The sequence below is a fragment of the Cervus canadensis genome, chromosome 21 (genome assembly GCF_019320065.1).
Source record: "Cervus canadensis isolate Bull #8, Minnesota chromosome 21, ASM1932006v1, whole genome shotgun sequence".
Classification (NCBI taxonomy): Eukaryota; Metazoa; Chordata; class Mammalia; order Artiodactyla; family Cervidae; genus Cervus; species Cervus canadensis.
The window spans coordinates 47,670,316-47,687,632 of record NC_057406.1 but is presented as its reverse complement, the minus strand read 5'-3'; the positions used below and the strand labels follow the sequence as shown (position 1 = coordinate 47,687,632).

At 38.4% G+C, this 17,317-nt stretch overlaps 1 protein-coding gene across 18 annotated transcripts in view; it reads left to right on the top strand.

The window, feature by feature from the left end:
* The window catches only part of ANKS1B (ankyrin repeat and sterile alpha motif domain containing 1B), a 1,065,346-nt gene that overhangs the window by 354,147 nt on the left and 693,882 nt on the right, over nt 1-17,317 (top strand). For 12 of the 18 annotated variants that reach the window (XM_043440450.1, XM_043440437.1, XM_043440449.1 and 9 more), the window contains exons 10-11: nt 13,022-13,187; nt 13,341-13,349. In XM_043440450.1, the coding sequence (XP_043296385.1) occupies nt 13,022-13,187; nt 13,341-13,349 (175 nt within the window). The remainder of the gene's footprint in view (nt 1-13,021; nt 13,188-13,340; nt 13,350-17,317) is intronic. The other 6 variants (XM_043440436.1, XM_043440451.1, XM_043440445.1 and 3 more) reach the window with 1 other exon arrangement.

The following is a 17,317-nucleotide window of genomic DNA, read 5'->3' as shown; positions in this document are numbered from 1 at the left end:
CTGTCCAGGCTTGGGAGACCTGAGGCTAAGTCTGTCTAATTCTGGGATGTACTAGTAGAAAGCCTATATTGTCTTGTACCTAAGCCATGTTCTCTAGTATCTGCTCTGTTGCTCACCAGTGTTGACATTTTAATCCATTTGCCCAAGTTTTTATCCATGGTTTGGCTAACTGCAGGCTCTGAGCCAAATCTGACCCACGCAGGCCAAATCTGGCCAGGCTCCTCTGTTTACATCTTGTGTGTGTCTCTTTATTGCTACAACAGCAGCTTTGAGTGGTCGCAACAGAAATCATATGGTCTCAAAAGCCTAAAATATTTATTCTCTGGCCCTTTTCAGAAAAGATCTGTCAACCCCGAGACTCCTATCTATAATTTGGGCAGAGGATGAAGACATTATTTATTACACTCCCTAAATTTCTAAATTAATTCTAATACTAGAATATAGGTATTTGTAAAAATTTTTACTTTGAAAAACATGCTTTATCATTCAAAATGATAGAAACCCTTTGAGTAAAAATGGAATGGACTTAGAGATGGGAGACTGCTATTCAAGTAACAGAAGGATGAGTTGATGAAGTTTGAACTAGTTTGGTGATTATGAAAATAGAAAAGTAATACTGGGTTTAGGAGTTATTATGAAATGCAAATTTTATAAAAGTTGATGACTGCTTCTTTTTTTTCTTTTCTTTTTATTTATTTATTTTTCTTTTTTTATTAGTTGGAGGCTAATTACTTCACAACATTTCAGTGGGTTTTGTCATACATTGACATGAATCAGCCATAGATTTACACGTATTCCCCATCCCGATCCCCCCTCCCACCTCCCTCTCCACCCGATTCCTCTGGGTCTTCCCAGTGCACCAGGCCCGAGCACTTGTCTCAATGACTGCTTCTTTATGGTAACAGTAATCGTGACAGAACAGGAGAAAGAATAATGTCTCCAAGAGTTCGAACCTAGGTGACTGGATGAATGTCCTAGGAGCAGTATGTATTTTCTTATTTTGACTGCCTTGCCTTTGGCCCTTTAAGTCACACATTCACTGACATCAGGAATAAAGACCCAAAAACTAGTTGTAGTAGTCACCCCAGACTCTTCACTATTACCAGACCTATCAAACGGAACATATGACTTTGTAACATTAACATCAGTCTAGCAGTTTGTTCTTATAAACTTAGTAATGCTCTTTGTCTTATCATTAAGTCTCAGTTATTTTTCTAATAGGTTTATCTCCTTGCTCTCTATACCTAGTTGTGAATACTTTTATGTATGTATTGAGTTGGCCAAAAAAGTTACTTTGGTTTTTAAGTAAACATAAAAGACATATTTTTCATTTTCATCACAAATTTCATTGAACAACATATTCACTGTTTTGTTCTATTACCTTCTGTCATTTTCTGGGCAACTTCATAATTCCATCTTACACAGATTTTTTTTTTTCTTTTTGAGCAAAGAACTGTTCCAGGTTCCTTTTTATAGTCTTCCAGGGAATTGAAATTTTTTCCATTAAGACAATTTTGTAAAGACCAAAATAAATGGAAATTTGAAGGTGTAATGTCTAGCCAACAGAGCAGATGAATCAGAACTTCCCAGCAGAGCTGTAACATTTTTTTGCCTGGTCATCAGAGAAACATGCAGTCTTGAATTGTTCCTGATGCATTATTGCTGTTCAGTTGCTCAGTCATGTCCGATTCTTTGCAACCCCGTGGACTACACCACGCCAGTCTTCCCTGTCCTTCACCATTTCCCAGAATTTGATCAAACTCATGTCCATTGAGCTAGTGATGCCATTCAACCATCTCATCCTCTGTTTACCCCTTCTCCTCCCACCTTCAATCTTTCCCAGCATCAGGGTCTTTTCTAATGAGTTGGCTTTTTATATCAAGTGGCCAAAGTATTAGAGCTTCAGCTTCAGCCTCAGTCCTTCCAATGAATATTCAACTGATTTCCTTTAGGGTTGACTGGCTTGACTTCCTCGCAGTCCAAGGGACTCTCAAGTCTTTTCTAACACCACAGTTCAAAAGCATTAATTCTTCGGTGCTCAGCCTTCTTTATGGTCCAACTCTAACATCCATACGTGACTACTGGAAAAACCATAGCTTTGACTTGTCTTCCTGAGGACACCTTACAAATATTTGAGAAAAGAAATGACACTAAAGGCAAGGAGAAAAGGAAAGATATACCCATCTGACTACAGAGTTCCAAAAATAACAAGGAGTTATAAGGCTTTCCTCAGTGATCAATGTGAAGAAATAGAGGAAAACAATAGAATGGGAAAGACTAGAGACCTCTTCAAGAAGTTAGAGATCCCAAGGAAACATTTCATGCAAAGATGGGCACAATAAAAGACAGAAATGGTATGGACCTAACAGAAGCAGAAGATATTAAGAAGAGGTGGCAAGAATACACAGAAGAACTGTACAAAAAAGATCTTCATGACCCAGATAATCATGATAGTGTATAACTCATCTAGAGCCAGACATCCTAGAATGTGAAGTCAAATGGGCCTTAGGAAGCATCACTATGAACAAAGTTAGTGGAGGTGATGGGATTCCAGTTGTGCTATTTCAAATCCTAAAAGATGATGCTGTGAAAGGACTGCACTATGAGCCAGGAAATTTGGAAAACTCGGCAGTGGCCACAGGACTGGAAGGGTTCAGTGTTTATTCCAATCCCAAAGAAAGACAATGCCAAACGATGTTCAAACTACCGCACAATTGCATTCATCTCACATGCTAGCAAAGAAATGCTCAAAATTCTCCAAGCCAGGCTTCAATAGTATGTGAACTGTGAACTTCCAGATGTTCAACCTGGATTTAGAAAAGGCAGAGGAACAAGAGATCAAACTGCCAATCCATTGGATCATCGAAAAAGCAAGAGAATTCCAGGGAAACATCTACTTCTGCTTTATTGACTATGCCAAAGCCTTTGACTGAGTGGATCACAACAAACTGTGGAAAATTCTTAAAGAGATCAGAATACCAGGCCACCTTACCTGCTTCCTGAGAAATCTGTATGCAGGTCAAGAAGCAACAGAACTGGACATGGAACAACAGACTGGTTCCAGATGGGGAAATGATTACATCAAGGCTGTATATTGTCACCCTGCTTATTTAATTTATATGCAGAGTACATCATGTGAAATGCCAGACTAGATAAAGCACAAGCTGGCATCATGATTGCTGGGAGAAATATCAGTAACCTCGGATATGCAGATGACATCACCCTTATGGCAGAAAGCAAAGAACTAAAGAGCCTCTTGATGAAAGTGAAAGAAGAGAGTGAAAAAGTTGATTTAAAACTCAACATTCAGAAAACTAAGATCATGGCATCCAGTCCCATCACTTCATGGCAAATATATGGGGAAACACTGGAAACAGTGAGAGATTTTATTTTCTTGGGCTCCAAAATCACTGCAGATGATGATTGCACCCATGAAATTAAAAGATGCTTACTTACTCCTTGGAAGGAAAGCTATGACCAACCTAGACAGCATATTAAAAAGCAGAGGAATTACTTTGACAACAAAGGTCCGTCTAGTCAAGGCTATGATTTTTCTAGTAGTCATATATGGATGTGAGAGTAGGAGTATAAAGAAAACTGAGCACTGAAGAATTGATGCTTTTGAACTGTGGTGTTGGAGAAGACTCTTGAGAGTCCCTTGGACTGCAAGGAGATCCAACCAGTCCATCCTAAAGGAAATCAGTCCTGAATATTCATTGGAAGGACTGATGCTGAAGCTGAAACTCCAATACTTTGGCCACCTGATGTGAAGAACTGACTCACTTGAAAAGACCCTGATGCTGGGAAAGATTAAAGACTGGAGGAGAAGGAGACGACAGAGGAAGAAATGGTTGGATGGAATCACTGACAATGGACATGAGTTTGAGTAAACTCTGGTTGTTGGTGATGGACAGGGAGGCCTGGCGTGCTGCAGTCCAAGATATCGCAACGAGTCAGACATGACTGAGCAACTGAACTGAACTGAACAATTGATAAATTAGCCAGAAAGAGATTTATATCAATTCACACTTCAAATAAGACTGTATAGCATACCCATTTTTCCAAACCCTCACCAACACTGTGTTATCACTATAGCAATTTGATCAGGAATGCTAGATCATGTGTTACTTTAACTAGCATATATTTAATTATAAATGAGATCAAACATCTTTTTATACAACAAATTTCTAGCTATTTATCATGAATTGCACCTATCCTTTGCCTACTTTTCTCCTTAGGTTGATGATCTCTTTAATCCCAGTTTGTAATTCTCTTTATATAATAAAGATATTAGAGCCTTGTCACACATATCACAGAATTTTCCCAATTCTGTTACGTTTCTTAATTTTGATTTTGTATTTTAGCGGCTTTGTGAAAGTTTCATGTTTGTAGGCACTCAAATTTATCAATCTTTTTCTCTACACCTCTGAATATGCATCTGGTTATAGCTTCTGATCAAAGAACATTCTTATTTTAAGATTATTTTGCAAGTATATTTACTTATCATTTAAATATTTAGCTGCAATTTATTTTATTTAAGAAATGGAGTATTAATACAGTTTTATTAATTCTTTCAAATGACTGTTCAGTTATCTTTTTGGCAATTATTATATAATCCATTGTTTTGCTACTGATTTGAAATACCATAATACAATAAATTTTCATAAGCATTGAATCTTTGTTCTTTTAAATTCTTTCTTTTGTTTTATTGCCTTTCAGTTATTGTACCAGAACCATTTATAATTTACTTAAATATCTGATAAATGTTGATCTCCACCCCCTTCATTATTTTACTCTTTTCAAATTAATACGTAGCTATTGTCCGAGATTTATTTTTCCAAATGCACTTTAGGATCACTTGTCAAGATCCAAAAGGAGTGGGAAGGAAACCATTTCATACTACTGCATTAAATTTAAGACTTAAACTTACATTAAATTTAAGTGAGAGTGAAAGGATCACTATATTTAAGATATTGTGTCATAAAAAGATGTATTTTTTTCATTGGAGTCCAATTTTAATGTTCCTCTCTCAGTCCTTAATAATTTCTATTGCCTCTCTATGTATGTTACCTTCTGCTAGTGTTACTGTATTAGTTTTTAGTTGTTGCAGTAACTAATAATCACAAATTTAGCAGCTTAAAAAACCATGACTTTATTATTATATGTGTGTTAAGTTACTTCAATCATGTCTGATGCTGTGTGGCTCTATGGACTATAGCCAGCCAGAATCCACAGGATTCTCCAGGCAAGAATATTGGAGTGGGTTGCCATGCCCTCCTCCAAGGGATCTTCCTGACCCAGGGGTTGAACCCCCATGTCTTATGTCTCCTCCATTCACAGGCGTGTTCTTTACCACTGAAGAGAAGTGAATCGCTCAGTCGTGTCCGACTCTTTGCGACCCCATGGACTGTAGCCTACCGGGATCCTCCGTCCATGGAATTTTCCAGGCAAGAATACTGGAGTGGGTTGCCATTTCCTTCTCCAGGAGCTCTTCTTGACCCAGGGAATGAACCCTGGTCTCCTGCATTGCAGGCAGACGCTTGACCGTCTGAGCCACCAGGGAAGTCCTAGCGCCTTATTATTATTTTACATTTCTGGAAGTCTAAAGAATGTCCCCCTGGGCTACATCCCAGATTTTGATAGGGCTGCATTCCTTTCTGGAGACTACAGAGGAGAATCTGTTTCCTTGCCATTCTATCTTCTATGAGCTGTGTCCATTCCTTGGCTCCTGGCTGCCTTTATGCCTTGAAAACCAGCAGTGGCCAGTCAGGTCTTTTACATTGCATCAATCCAACACCAACTCTCCTTCCCTCTTTCATTTATAACGAGTGTTGTGATACTGGGCCACTTGGATAATCCAGGGTGATCTCCCCATCTCAAGATTCTTAACTTAATCACATCTGCAAAACTCCTTTTGCATGGCACATAATATATTCACAGGTTTGGGGAAATTAGGACGTTATTGTCTTACAATGTCTTCATCCTCTTCTCCCACTCAAAGTCTTATTGTCTTATTGCTGCTCATCCTCTTCTCCCACTCAAAGTCTCTTATTTTCTTATTATTGTGTATTTATGCTGTTATCTTCCTTATTGTAAAGTCACTTTAAGTCTGTAGGGGATACTTTTCTTGATACTGCAGAACATGTCAGAGCAATAAAACCATATCCAATAGCTTTCACCTACTTTGAGTCATTTAGAATTGTGAGTCATCTCTAACTTTGAAAGAGATATAAGACCACACTCCCTTGCATTAGTATTATTTTTCCCATTATGAGAAAAATAATTCAGGAAGCAGTGAGTACATGCAGGTATCTTGTATCATAGTACCAACAGAGTACTTCTATTTCCATTGTCTTACTTACTAAAGTCTTCAGACTCATCTAAATCAAACCACCATCTTCTGTTCTCAAGAGATGACTTGTATCAATCAGGCTAAATTTAAAGTCAGTGGCAGACAACCTGCTACTTGCCAAGTGAACGCTCACCTTGAGCTGAAACCTGTCTCCTTGTTACCATCTCTCTCTCTGCACTCTTTCTGACAATTATAGTGATTCTCCTGTTTTTCAAGTACTTGTGAAATGTGTTTTTCCTACCTTTTCTTCTTTAATCTTTCCCCATATTACGTGAGTTTGATACTCAGCACTGTCCTTATCCATGTGCAGAGAAAATAGTCCCTGGGGTCTTTGTATCTCCTCAAATGCAGGCCTCTGTACCAGGCTGAGTGAACCAGGTGTGGTTTACTGCAGTGTTGGTTAAGCTGCTTCACTTTCCCCTATGTGGTTAAGAAAGAGCTGTATTTAGGAGGTAAGTTCACAGAGATATCTTGTCAAAATTGTCTAGAAAAGCCTCTAGTTCACCTTATTTCTTTAAAAAAAAAAAGAAAACTACATGATTGATATTATTAAGAAATGACTGTGCCCGTACCTGGATCCCTGATCATTGCTAAGGTTTTTCATAAGTCAGAGGCCAAGTATCTTTCAGCCCTTTTGATGAATAAAATCTTGCACTCCTTTGCAAGAACTTCCCTGATAGTTCAGTGGATAGAGAATCGCCTGCAATGCAGGAGACCCCGGTTGGGTTCCTGGATCGGGAAGATTCGCTGGAGAAGGGATAGGCTACCCACTCCAGTATTCTTGGGCTTCCCTTGTGGCTCAGCTGATAAAGAATCTGTCTGCAATGTAGGAGACCTGGGTTTGATCCCTGGTCGGGAAGATCCCCTGGAGAAAGGAAAGGCTACCCACTCCAGTATTCTGGCCTGGAGAATTCCATGGACTGTGTAGTCCAATGGGGTCACAAAGAGTCGGACACAACTTTCACTTTCACCTTCACTCCTTTACAAAGGATGGTTGATATCATACAGTTAGCCTGTCTTTTACAAAATTTCAAAACCAGATTATTCCCAATTCTAATTAGCACAAAGGAAGGGAGGACCGTCATATTCTCTAGTTTAAATATCATTCTTGTATTAAATCAGCCAGTGTCACATTATGTCTTTAACTGATACATTACACTCTGACTCACACTTTCAGCTGTAACTCCTGTTTCTTTTTTCATGGTATTGCTAATCTGTATACCCACATCCTGAATTTTTAAAACTCATTTCTTTACGAAACTATAGGACTTCATATTTAATCACTAATAAACTTTGACTTGTTAGTCTGAGCCCACCCCTCATGATCTTCAACTTTTAGAGAAACACAGTGCAAACAGCAAGTGAAAGTAAATTACTACTGTTTATTTTTCTTGGGGAGGCATAATATTAACTTATTCAGTGCTCTCAGTATACATATTTTAAAAGATGCACTATTTGGCCACACATTGCACAACTAACTCTAACAGGTACAATAAAACTGACTAAGTAAGTCTAACCATTAAAGCTGGTCATTCAGGAACTGTGAAGTTAGGCAGTATAGGGCCTTAGAGACATATTTAGAATTTTGGGACAAACCATTAGTCCCTCAGACCTCAGAAAAGGGCTAGCAAAGAACAAGGCAGAGAACACAGTCTTAGGCATGCTACCATTATAAAAATTCAAGCTCAGAAACAAGTCTGGGATTCAGGAACCAGGCATTTGAATAAAGATAGAGGCAAAATATCAAGAAAAAAGCAAAAGCTGCTAACCAAATTGGAGCCAAATTCTTCTCGGCTGGGTACAATGGAACCTTGAAAAGTGAGTCACCAACTGTTGAACCTCAATTCTTTAAATCTCCTTGGTCCATTTCCAGGATTTACCATCAAGAGTGCTTTGGCAATAAACCTGTATATCAAAATCCAGATTTCCCACAGTAAGGAAGAGGGCTTGCAAAGGCTGGAAGGTACTACCTAACAATGAGCACTTTCCTCTTTCCTTTAGTTATGGCAATAAAGATCTTGTCATAGTTCTTTTATCTGTGATGCAATAGTATGAATGCTATAGTTACTGAAATAAGACCTAGATTGTAGTCCTGAAACTTCCATTAACCAGATGTTAATATCGGACAGCTAATAATTCCAAGCCTTAGTTTCTGAATGGGGATCATAGTAACACTGGGAGGGCAGTTCAGTTCAGTTCAGTCCCATCCGACTCTTTGTGACCCCATGGACTGCAGCATGCCAGGCCTCCCTGTCCATCACCAACTCCCAGAGTTTACTCAAACTCATGTCCATTGAGTCGGTGATGCCACCCAACCATCTCATCCTCTGTCGTCCCCTTCGTCTCCTGCCTTCAATCTTTCCCAGCATCAGGGTCTTTTCAAATGAGTCGGTTCTTCACATCAGGTGGCCAAAGGATTGGAGTTTCAGCTTCAGCATCAGTCCTTCCAATGAATATTCAGGACTGATTTCCTTTAGGATGGACTGGTTGGATCTCCTTGCAGTCCAAGGGACTCTCAAGAGTCTTCTCCAACACCACAGTTCAAAAGCATCAATTCTTTGGCCCATCAAATCAATCCAATCCCAAGGAAAGGCAATTGCCAAAGATTGCTCAAACTACCGCACAATTGCACTCATCTCACACACTAGTAAAGTAATGCTCAAAATTCTCCAAGCCAGGTTTCAACAATATGTGAACCATGAACTTCCAGATGTTCAAGCTGGTTTTAGAAAAGGCAGAGGAACCAGAGATCAAATTGACAACATCCGTTGAATCATCTAAAAAGCAAAAGAGTTCCAGAAAAACATCTATTTCTGCTTTATTGACTCTGCCAAAGCCTTTGACTGTGTGGATCACAACAAACTGTGGAAAATTCTTCAAGAGATGGGAATACCACATCACCTGACCTGCATCTTGAGAAACCTGTATGCAGGTCAGGAAGCAACAGTTAGAACTGGACATGGAACAACAGACTGGTTCCAAATCAGGAAAGGCTGTATATTGTCACCCTGCTTATTTAATTTATATGCAGAGTACATCATGAGAAACGTTGGACTCCGTGAAGCACAAGCTGGAATCAAGATTGCCAGGAGAAATATCAATAACTTCAGATATGCAGATGATACCACCCTTATGGCAGAAAGTGAAGAGGAACTAAAGAGCCTCTTGAGGAAAGTGAAAAAGGATATGTCTGTTTCCATATTTATCCTTATCAAAGCATTCATGATTATCCTCCTGTCTATTTTTCAAAAAAATTATTTAAACATTTTTGTCAGTTTCTCCTCAAATCATTGCCTCTCCTTTGCTTCCTATCAGTAAGCAGTACTTCCATACACCACTCACTTAAACAACCTGGGGACAATTCTTCATTCTCTCTTCTTCAGCTTCATGCCCAGTCATTCCCTAAGTCCCATATTCAACACTGAATTCTGCACCTCAAACACATCCATTTATGAATTATGAATCATTCTCTCTACCCCTGCTACCACCTTGGTCTGGGTCACCATTATTTATTATTTGGACTGCTAGAACGCTTCCCAACTGGTCTCCTTGCCTCTAGTCCTGCTCCTCTCCCAATTAATTCACTTTCAAACACTTGATTACAACAGTGCAGCTTTGCTATCTTCGTTTACTATATCCTTCCCTTGGGGCTCTCACTGTCCATGAGGAGGCCATGTGTGTACTCCAGACTTCTATGCCAATAAGAAATAATGGCACTCCCTTAGGAAGATGAAGAGGGTATACCCCATTATTGTTTAAAATACTTTGTCTTTCCCTTACACACCACATGTCCACACACATGGAAGCCATCTGGGAGAATATACACCAAAATACTATTAGCTATTTGAGCATGCTGGTTTTCATGTGATATTTTTTTCCATTGCTTTATATTTTTAAATATTTCTTTAATAAATGTATATATTTAATTTACTAACTCATCCTGCGTGGTTAAATTTCAAAGTTGTTTTCAATACTTTTAAAATCCTCATAATTCTTTATAAATATGGTCAAAGTCCAGCCTAACAAAATCCATGAAAAATAGATAGTTTGGATTAATTTGAGATGAACTAGGGTTTAAGCTGGGGATTTCCTGGTGGCTCAATGGTAAAAATCCACCTGTCAATGCAGGAGATGCAGACTCAATCCCTGGTTCAGGAAGATCCCTTGGAGAAGGAAATGGCAACCCATTCCAGTATTCTTCCCTGGAAAATCCCCATGGACAGAGAAGCCTGGTGGGCTACAGTCCAAGGGGTCACAAATGAGTTGAATATGATTTGGTGACTAAACAACAAGGTTTAAGCTAGAGATTCTTTCTTCGTAGACTGATTACAATCTCATTGGATCTCACTTTTTTCACTTTTGATATTCAAAGCAGTAAACAACAATAAGGAAGACAGGGAAGTAAAGTAATTTGCATCTTTAAAAAGCATCATCCTTTTCCTTTTCCTAACTGGTACTTAGACTTGTTTGAAATGGTGTTCGAGACTGTTCAGTCGATCAGTAAGTATTTACTGAGGACCCATTATGTGGCAGGAGTTATATTAGATTCTGGGGATAGAATGTGAATGAGAAAAATTCTAGCTCTCATGGAGTTTACAGTCACCTGGTGTAGTCATTGTACAGTGTCTTTTATACATATTTTTATCAGTAAATGCAAACATTTCCACTTATGAGGAGTTCATTGTGTTGCTTTCTAGTGCTATCTTTTAGCTAATTATTTTAGCTAAATAATCCATTTTAGAAGATAAGCAATATTATTAATTCACAGAAAAATTTTTTTTGTGTTGACCCAAATTTGCCCTCCTTGACTGATAAACATTTTTCTTTATTCTGCCTCAAAGAACTTTAGAATAAATCTTCCACAGCCTCTCATACCCTTTCCCACTCTGTGGGAAGCTCGTGAGGGGTAGCCTTTCAAATATATTGAGATAACTATTACGCGGCGGTTCGACTTCTCTGGGATAGAACACTGCAGTTCCTTTCATCATTTCTTCTGTGACATGGTTTTTAAATCATATACCATCCTGATTGCTTTCCTCTGGATGCTTTCAACTTTGTCACCCTTTGTTGTTAAAAATAAATTACTCCCAATTTCCTGCTTTCAATAGAGTAGAGTGAACATAATTGACTCTTTGATGTGCGAGGGTCTGGTATGGTCTGAAAGCAATTACTCTGACCTTGAATACTTATTCTACTATACTGTAAGTGTCATTAAAGAAAAAAATAGGAGCTTGTACTAAATCTTTACCAATCCTTGGGTATATATTGGAAGATTTTTTGAAAATGAGTTTATATTTTCATTTGTTTTTCTTTTGATAATGAAGTATGGTTTATAAAGGTAATATACATCAAAAGTAAATTCGATTAATTGTCAAATTCATCATGTGGATAATCTGTTTTTCTTTTCTGGTAAACTACAAACTTTCTGAGTGCAAGGATTACATCTTACTCATTTTTTTAAACATTTCCAGCAATTAACATAATTCTAAATGTATATGATAGATGCTCAATAAATATTTGCTGACCATTAATGCCTTGTATGGGTTTCCCTGGTGGGTCAAATGGTAAACAATCTGCCGGCAATGCAGTAGACCCGGGTTCGATCCCGAGTCAGGAAGATTCCTTGGAGAGGGGAATAGCTACCCATTCCAGTATTCTTGCCTGGAGAATTCCATGGACAGAGGAGCCTGGTCGGCTGCAGTCCGTGGGATCTCCAAGGTGGAGAGCAATGACTGAGTTACACACACACGTGCACTCTCTCTCCCACACACACAACGCCTTGTACAAGATATAAAGATATTGTAAAATGAAATGAGTTCCAATTTTCAGAATATATTGGAGAATCAGTAATATAGAATAAGACCTTAATTTTATCCCAACCCGAAAAGAGTGACCTTAGTATATTAGCAGTATTCACAAAGGAAGTGTGTTGGGTGGGCATACATTCACTTCTAAATGACTGAAAACCCAATTAGCAATGACTCAAACAATAAGAAACTTTAATAATTGCTTAAGAAACCTGAAGAAACTGGTCCTGAAACTATCTGAGCAACTCAATGATATTATCAAGGTCCCAGGCTTTTCAAAGATCCTGCTGTTGTCATTCTTGACCAGTTGTCTTTTTGAGGTGAGAGGCTTTCTGCCTTAAGGTTACAACCTGCCTACCCGTGCCCCAAGCGTCAAACCTGCACCCAGAGAGAGGAAACAGGATGGCCTAAACTCTGCAAGAGCCTCTTTGCATACCTTTTTTCTCTGGGGAAAGAATATTTTTCCAGAGGCCTCCTGGCAAATTTCCCTTTGTATCTAACTGGTCAAAAATTGAGTCATATGGCTATCTCTAGGAAGCAGGCAAAGGAGAAGAGTCTTGGGAATGACTGTTGATTAAACAACTGTTTATGCCGCAAGTAGAAAATACACATATTTTATAAAAAAGAGATCATGACTTGAAATCAAGAACTTCAGGGGAACCAAATTACAAGGACCGTTCTAAAAAGATCACTGGTAATATTGGGGTTACACAATTGCATAACTTATTCAAACAGATGAGTCATCACCTCTCAATCATTTTTAGAAGAACTGACGAAACTTATTATCTTTTCTAGCTTTTATAAATTAAACAGGCTGTGTCTTTATCACAAAGCTATTTTTATTTTTTCTCCTTCCTTTCAGGAGTCCTATCCAAAGAAGAGGAATTACACTATGGAAATTGTACCATCTGCCTCTCTGGATACATTTCCTTCAGAAAATGAGAATTTTCTATGTGATCTCATGGACACAGCAGTTACAAAGAAGCCTTGCTCCTTAGAAATTGCAAGGGCCCCTTCTCCAAGAACTGGTAATATTTCTTACTAACATGGACCAATTCAGTTTACATGCCTGTATATTTGAAGATATATCATTAGTATTTTGATGTCCCACAATATTTTTAAAAATGAAAGAGCCCCAATATAGTCCTAAGGATTTTTTTTTTTTTTTTTGCATCTTGAAGTGAGTCCAGGTAAGTTGACGCATTTTTGATGTGAACACTCTTAATTTCTTGGCAAGAGCTCTCATGGAAGTGGTACTGCTATGGTGAAGACACTGAAACCTTTTAATAGTGAAAAACATTCTAGGTCAGATACAAAGCTTTGGGTCCTTCAGAGTCTCATAGCAAATTTGGTAGCGAGAATCTTTAAGTATAGTTTCTTGTATCCTGTCTGCTTCCAGGTCATCAAAGCATACTCAACTACTTTGTGTAGGTATTTTCAGATCCATTGCTTTATTTACTAGCATTATAAACTGGTGAATAAATGAACAAATATGCCCATTTTACTGATGAGGAACTTGAAGCTAAGTGTCTTATTTAATATCAGTACTTTGAGGGGCCTTTGCTTGAACATGAGTTTTTCTTTGTCATCAGGCTTGCTTTGTATTCCTTTGCCACTGCCTCTGAGTACAGAATGCAGAGTAGTTACGTGAAAGCTAATGGGGGAGGAGAGCTTCAAGTGGGTGGTCAGCACATTCAAGGTTGCAAAGAAACTGTAGAATTTCTGAGGAGAGGCTTTATTTATTTGTTTGTTTGACAATCCAATTTCTGCCTGTCTTTGAAAAGTAAGTTTAAGAAATGATGTGATAAACCTAGATTTTTAAAAGCTAATAGTGAGATACTCAGAAATGCAGAAGAAGGAAAAGGGAGTGGAGAATACAGATTACCCTTTGAAGAGGATTAGAAAAAGAGCTATAATGTTAACATGAGAAGAAAGTGGTATGAGGGAGAAATGGTTAGTTTATTTTAGGATAAGTAAGGTTTGGTCAAGTTTAGAAGTTGGAGGAGTTTGCTGATGGAGAACAAGAGATTGAAGACAAACAGTAAAGAGAGAATACTGATGGGTATAAATCAAGACTGAGATAGTCTAAGAAAACACAACCATTGCTTCTCTTAGAAGAAGAAATACAGCATTATGAACACAGAGAAAGACTGAAATATGTATGTCCAGATGGGTTCAATTTCTGAGTAATGTAAGGGTTATTGACTGAAAGAAGAGTTAAATGTTGAGAAGGGTTAGAGTAAAATTCAGAAGTATTATTTTAAGTGACTGGCTATAGAATTTTATAGATGTGAACAAGTAGGTTTTTGAGAAGTACTGAGGCCATGCATGCATGCGTGCATGCTCAGTCATGTCTGACTCTTTGCGACCTTGTGAACTGTAATCCACCAGGCTCCTCTGTCCATGGAGTTTCCCAGGCAAGAATACTGGAGTGGGTTGCCATTTCCTTCTCCAGGGGGTATTCCTGACCGAGGGATCGAAACTGCATCTCTTGCATCTGCTGAATTGGCAGGCAGATTCTTTACCACTGAGCCACCTGGGAAGCCCAGGGTGTTGTATAAATCATAAGCATGTAGAAGGAAGATTTTTGCATGCGGTCAGAGCATAATCATGAAAATAGTTAAGGTTTATTAAGCATTTACTGTGTACTAGATACTATTATAAGTGCTTTATATACATTATTTCCTGTAATTCTTACAATGCTACAAGATAATAATACCATGATTCCCATTTTATAGAAGAGGAACATGAGGCAGGGAAATATTAGGTAACCTCCCAAGGTTACATATTAACAATGGATGATTCTGGGACTTGAACTTGGGTTGTCCCCTTATACTCTTAAATGCTATGTTAATTACACTGCTGCATTATATTAAGAACTAAAATGGAATAGAAAGTGTGAACCAAGTAGTGAAATCCTCAAGAAATGTGGAGTTGTGCCTGGAAATCCACATATAGTAACAATAAAGTCAGGAAAAGTATGTTATAATAGGATAGCATAATCTTCAGATGAGCAGATTGGATGAAGGTAGAGTAGTGGGTGATTCAGAAGCAGTCATGGAGAGTTAGACAATGCTGAGAGATGATAAGAATGAAACTCGAATGAAAAATCTTCTGTAGGAGAGGTCATAGCGGAAAATAGTGGGGAAATCAGGAGTAAAGTTCAGTTAATGTGGGAATATATATATATATATACACACACACACACACATATGAATCTCATGTATATATATATGAAAATTTAAAAGAGTTTTAATTAGGGAATAGAGGTAGAGTGTTAAGTTAGGGGTGGTGGAAGCAGGAATGAAAGCATTATTTATTCATTAAATAAAAGAAAACTAATTGACTTCCTTCACTTGCCAGGCACTTTGCTGCATGCTGAGGAGGATACAGGGATGAAAAAGAAATGGACCCAGGTTTTAAAACTAATTAGGCTCAGAACAATTCTCCTGCTGAAAAACAAAACAAAACAAAACAAAACAGCATGCTGGATAAAAATACAGAAAAGGAAGACTTAAAAGCATCAAAAAGGTGACAGGAAAATTATGTAAAGTAAATAACATTTAAATAAGGAACTTCTTTTTATCAGTATACTAGTAAGAAATAATCCGGCCAATACATTGGTGAAGGTGGGAAGCCAGTGGAGCATTACAATCACTTTTGTCCTGAGGGAATTTGCTGAACCTGCCGTTAAACTTCAGTCCTCAAGTCCTCTATAGGTTTGTGTACAGAAAGCAAATCTCTGTGCCTGTTAAGCATGTGAACTCTAATAGGAAATCCTTCCTCCATAAACCTAGAGCTACAAGGGCTACACTGACACAGTAATCAGAAATAATTCTGTCTCATAACATTTATTCTAAGGAGACTGCAAGATCTGCTAAGATGATTTGTTGCGAGCAGAACAAGGAGAAAAATTCCTGAGGTGTTATAATCATGAGCTGGTCCTTACACAGATTTTCACCCAAAACATATCATCCATATAGTCTGCAAAATATCAGTCCATGAATTTAATTTAAAGTAGTACCCTCAGTCGTCAAGCAGAAGCAAAAGAAAACCATCTAGGGAGGAATGTAAATTATCTCTCTCAGTTCAGTTGTGTAAATTATCTCTGTCAGTCGCGTCCAACTCTTTGGGACCCCATGGATGGCAGCACGCCAGGCCTCCCTGTCCATCACCAACTCCCGGAGCTTGCTCAAACTCATGCCCATTGAGTTGGTGATGCCATCCAACCATCTCATCCTCTGCTGTCCCCTTCTCCTCCTGCCTTCAATCTTTCCCAGCATCAGGGGTCTTTTCAAATGAGTCAGTTCCTTGCATCAGGTGGCCAAAGTATTGGAGTGTCAGCTTTAGCATCAGTCCTTCCAATGAGTATTCAGGATTGATTTCCTTTAGGTTTGACTGGTTGGATCTCCTTGCAGTCCAAGGGACTCTCAAGAGTCTTCTCCAACACCACAATTCAAAAGCATCAGTTCTTTGACACTCAGGTTTCTTTATGGTCCAACTCTCACATCCATACATGTTTACCGGACTGCTGAATTATCTCTGTAGGCCCTAAGTAATTGCTATAAATACTTTTCCAATTAAAATGATCAATTTGCAATCATTAAGCCTAGAAGAAAAAGACCCCCAATCAGAAATCAACAGAAATAAGGAAGAACAAATACCCACCTGAAAAGACTTCAGATATTGGAATTATTAGATGCAGACTATAAAATGGCCATGTTATTATAGATAAAACATAAGGTTGAAGGTGTTTTGAGGAATAGAAACCATAAAAAAATGACCTAGCATATTTGAGAGGAAAAAAACAAAACTTTTACAAATTAAGAACACACACACACAAAGAAAAACAACCCCAAATTTAACCCTCAGTGGACGAGTGGAGAAGACTCTTGAGAGTCCCTTGGCCTGCAAGGAGATCCAACCCGTCCATCCTAAAGGAAATCAGTCCTGAATATTCATTGGAAGGACTGATGCTGAAGCTGAAACTCCAATACTTTGGCCACCTGATGTGAAGAACTGACTCATTGGAAAAGACCCTGATGCTGGGAAAGATTGAAGGTGGGAGGAGAAGGGGTCAACAGATGGTTAGATGGCATTACTGACTCGATGGACATGAATTTGAGTTACAAATTTAAGTTAGCTCTGGGAGTTGGTG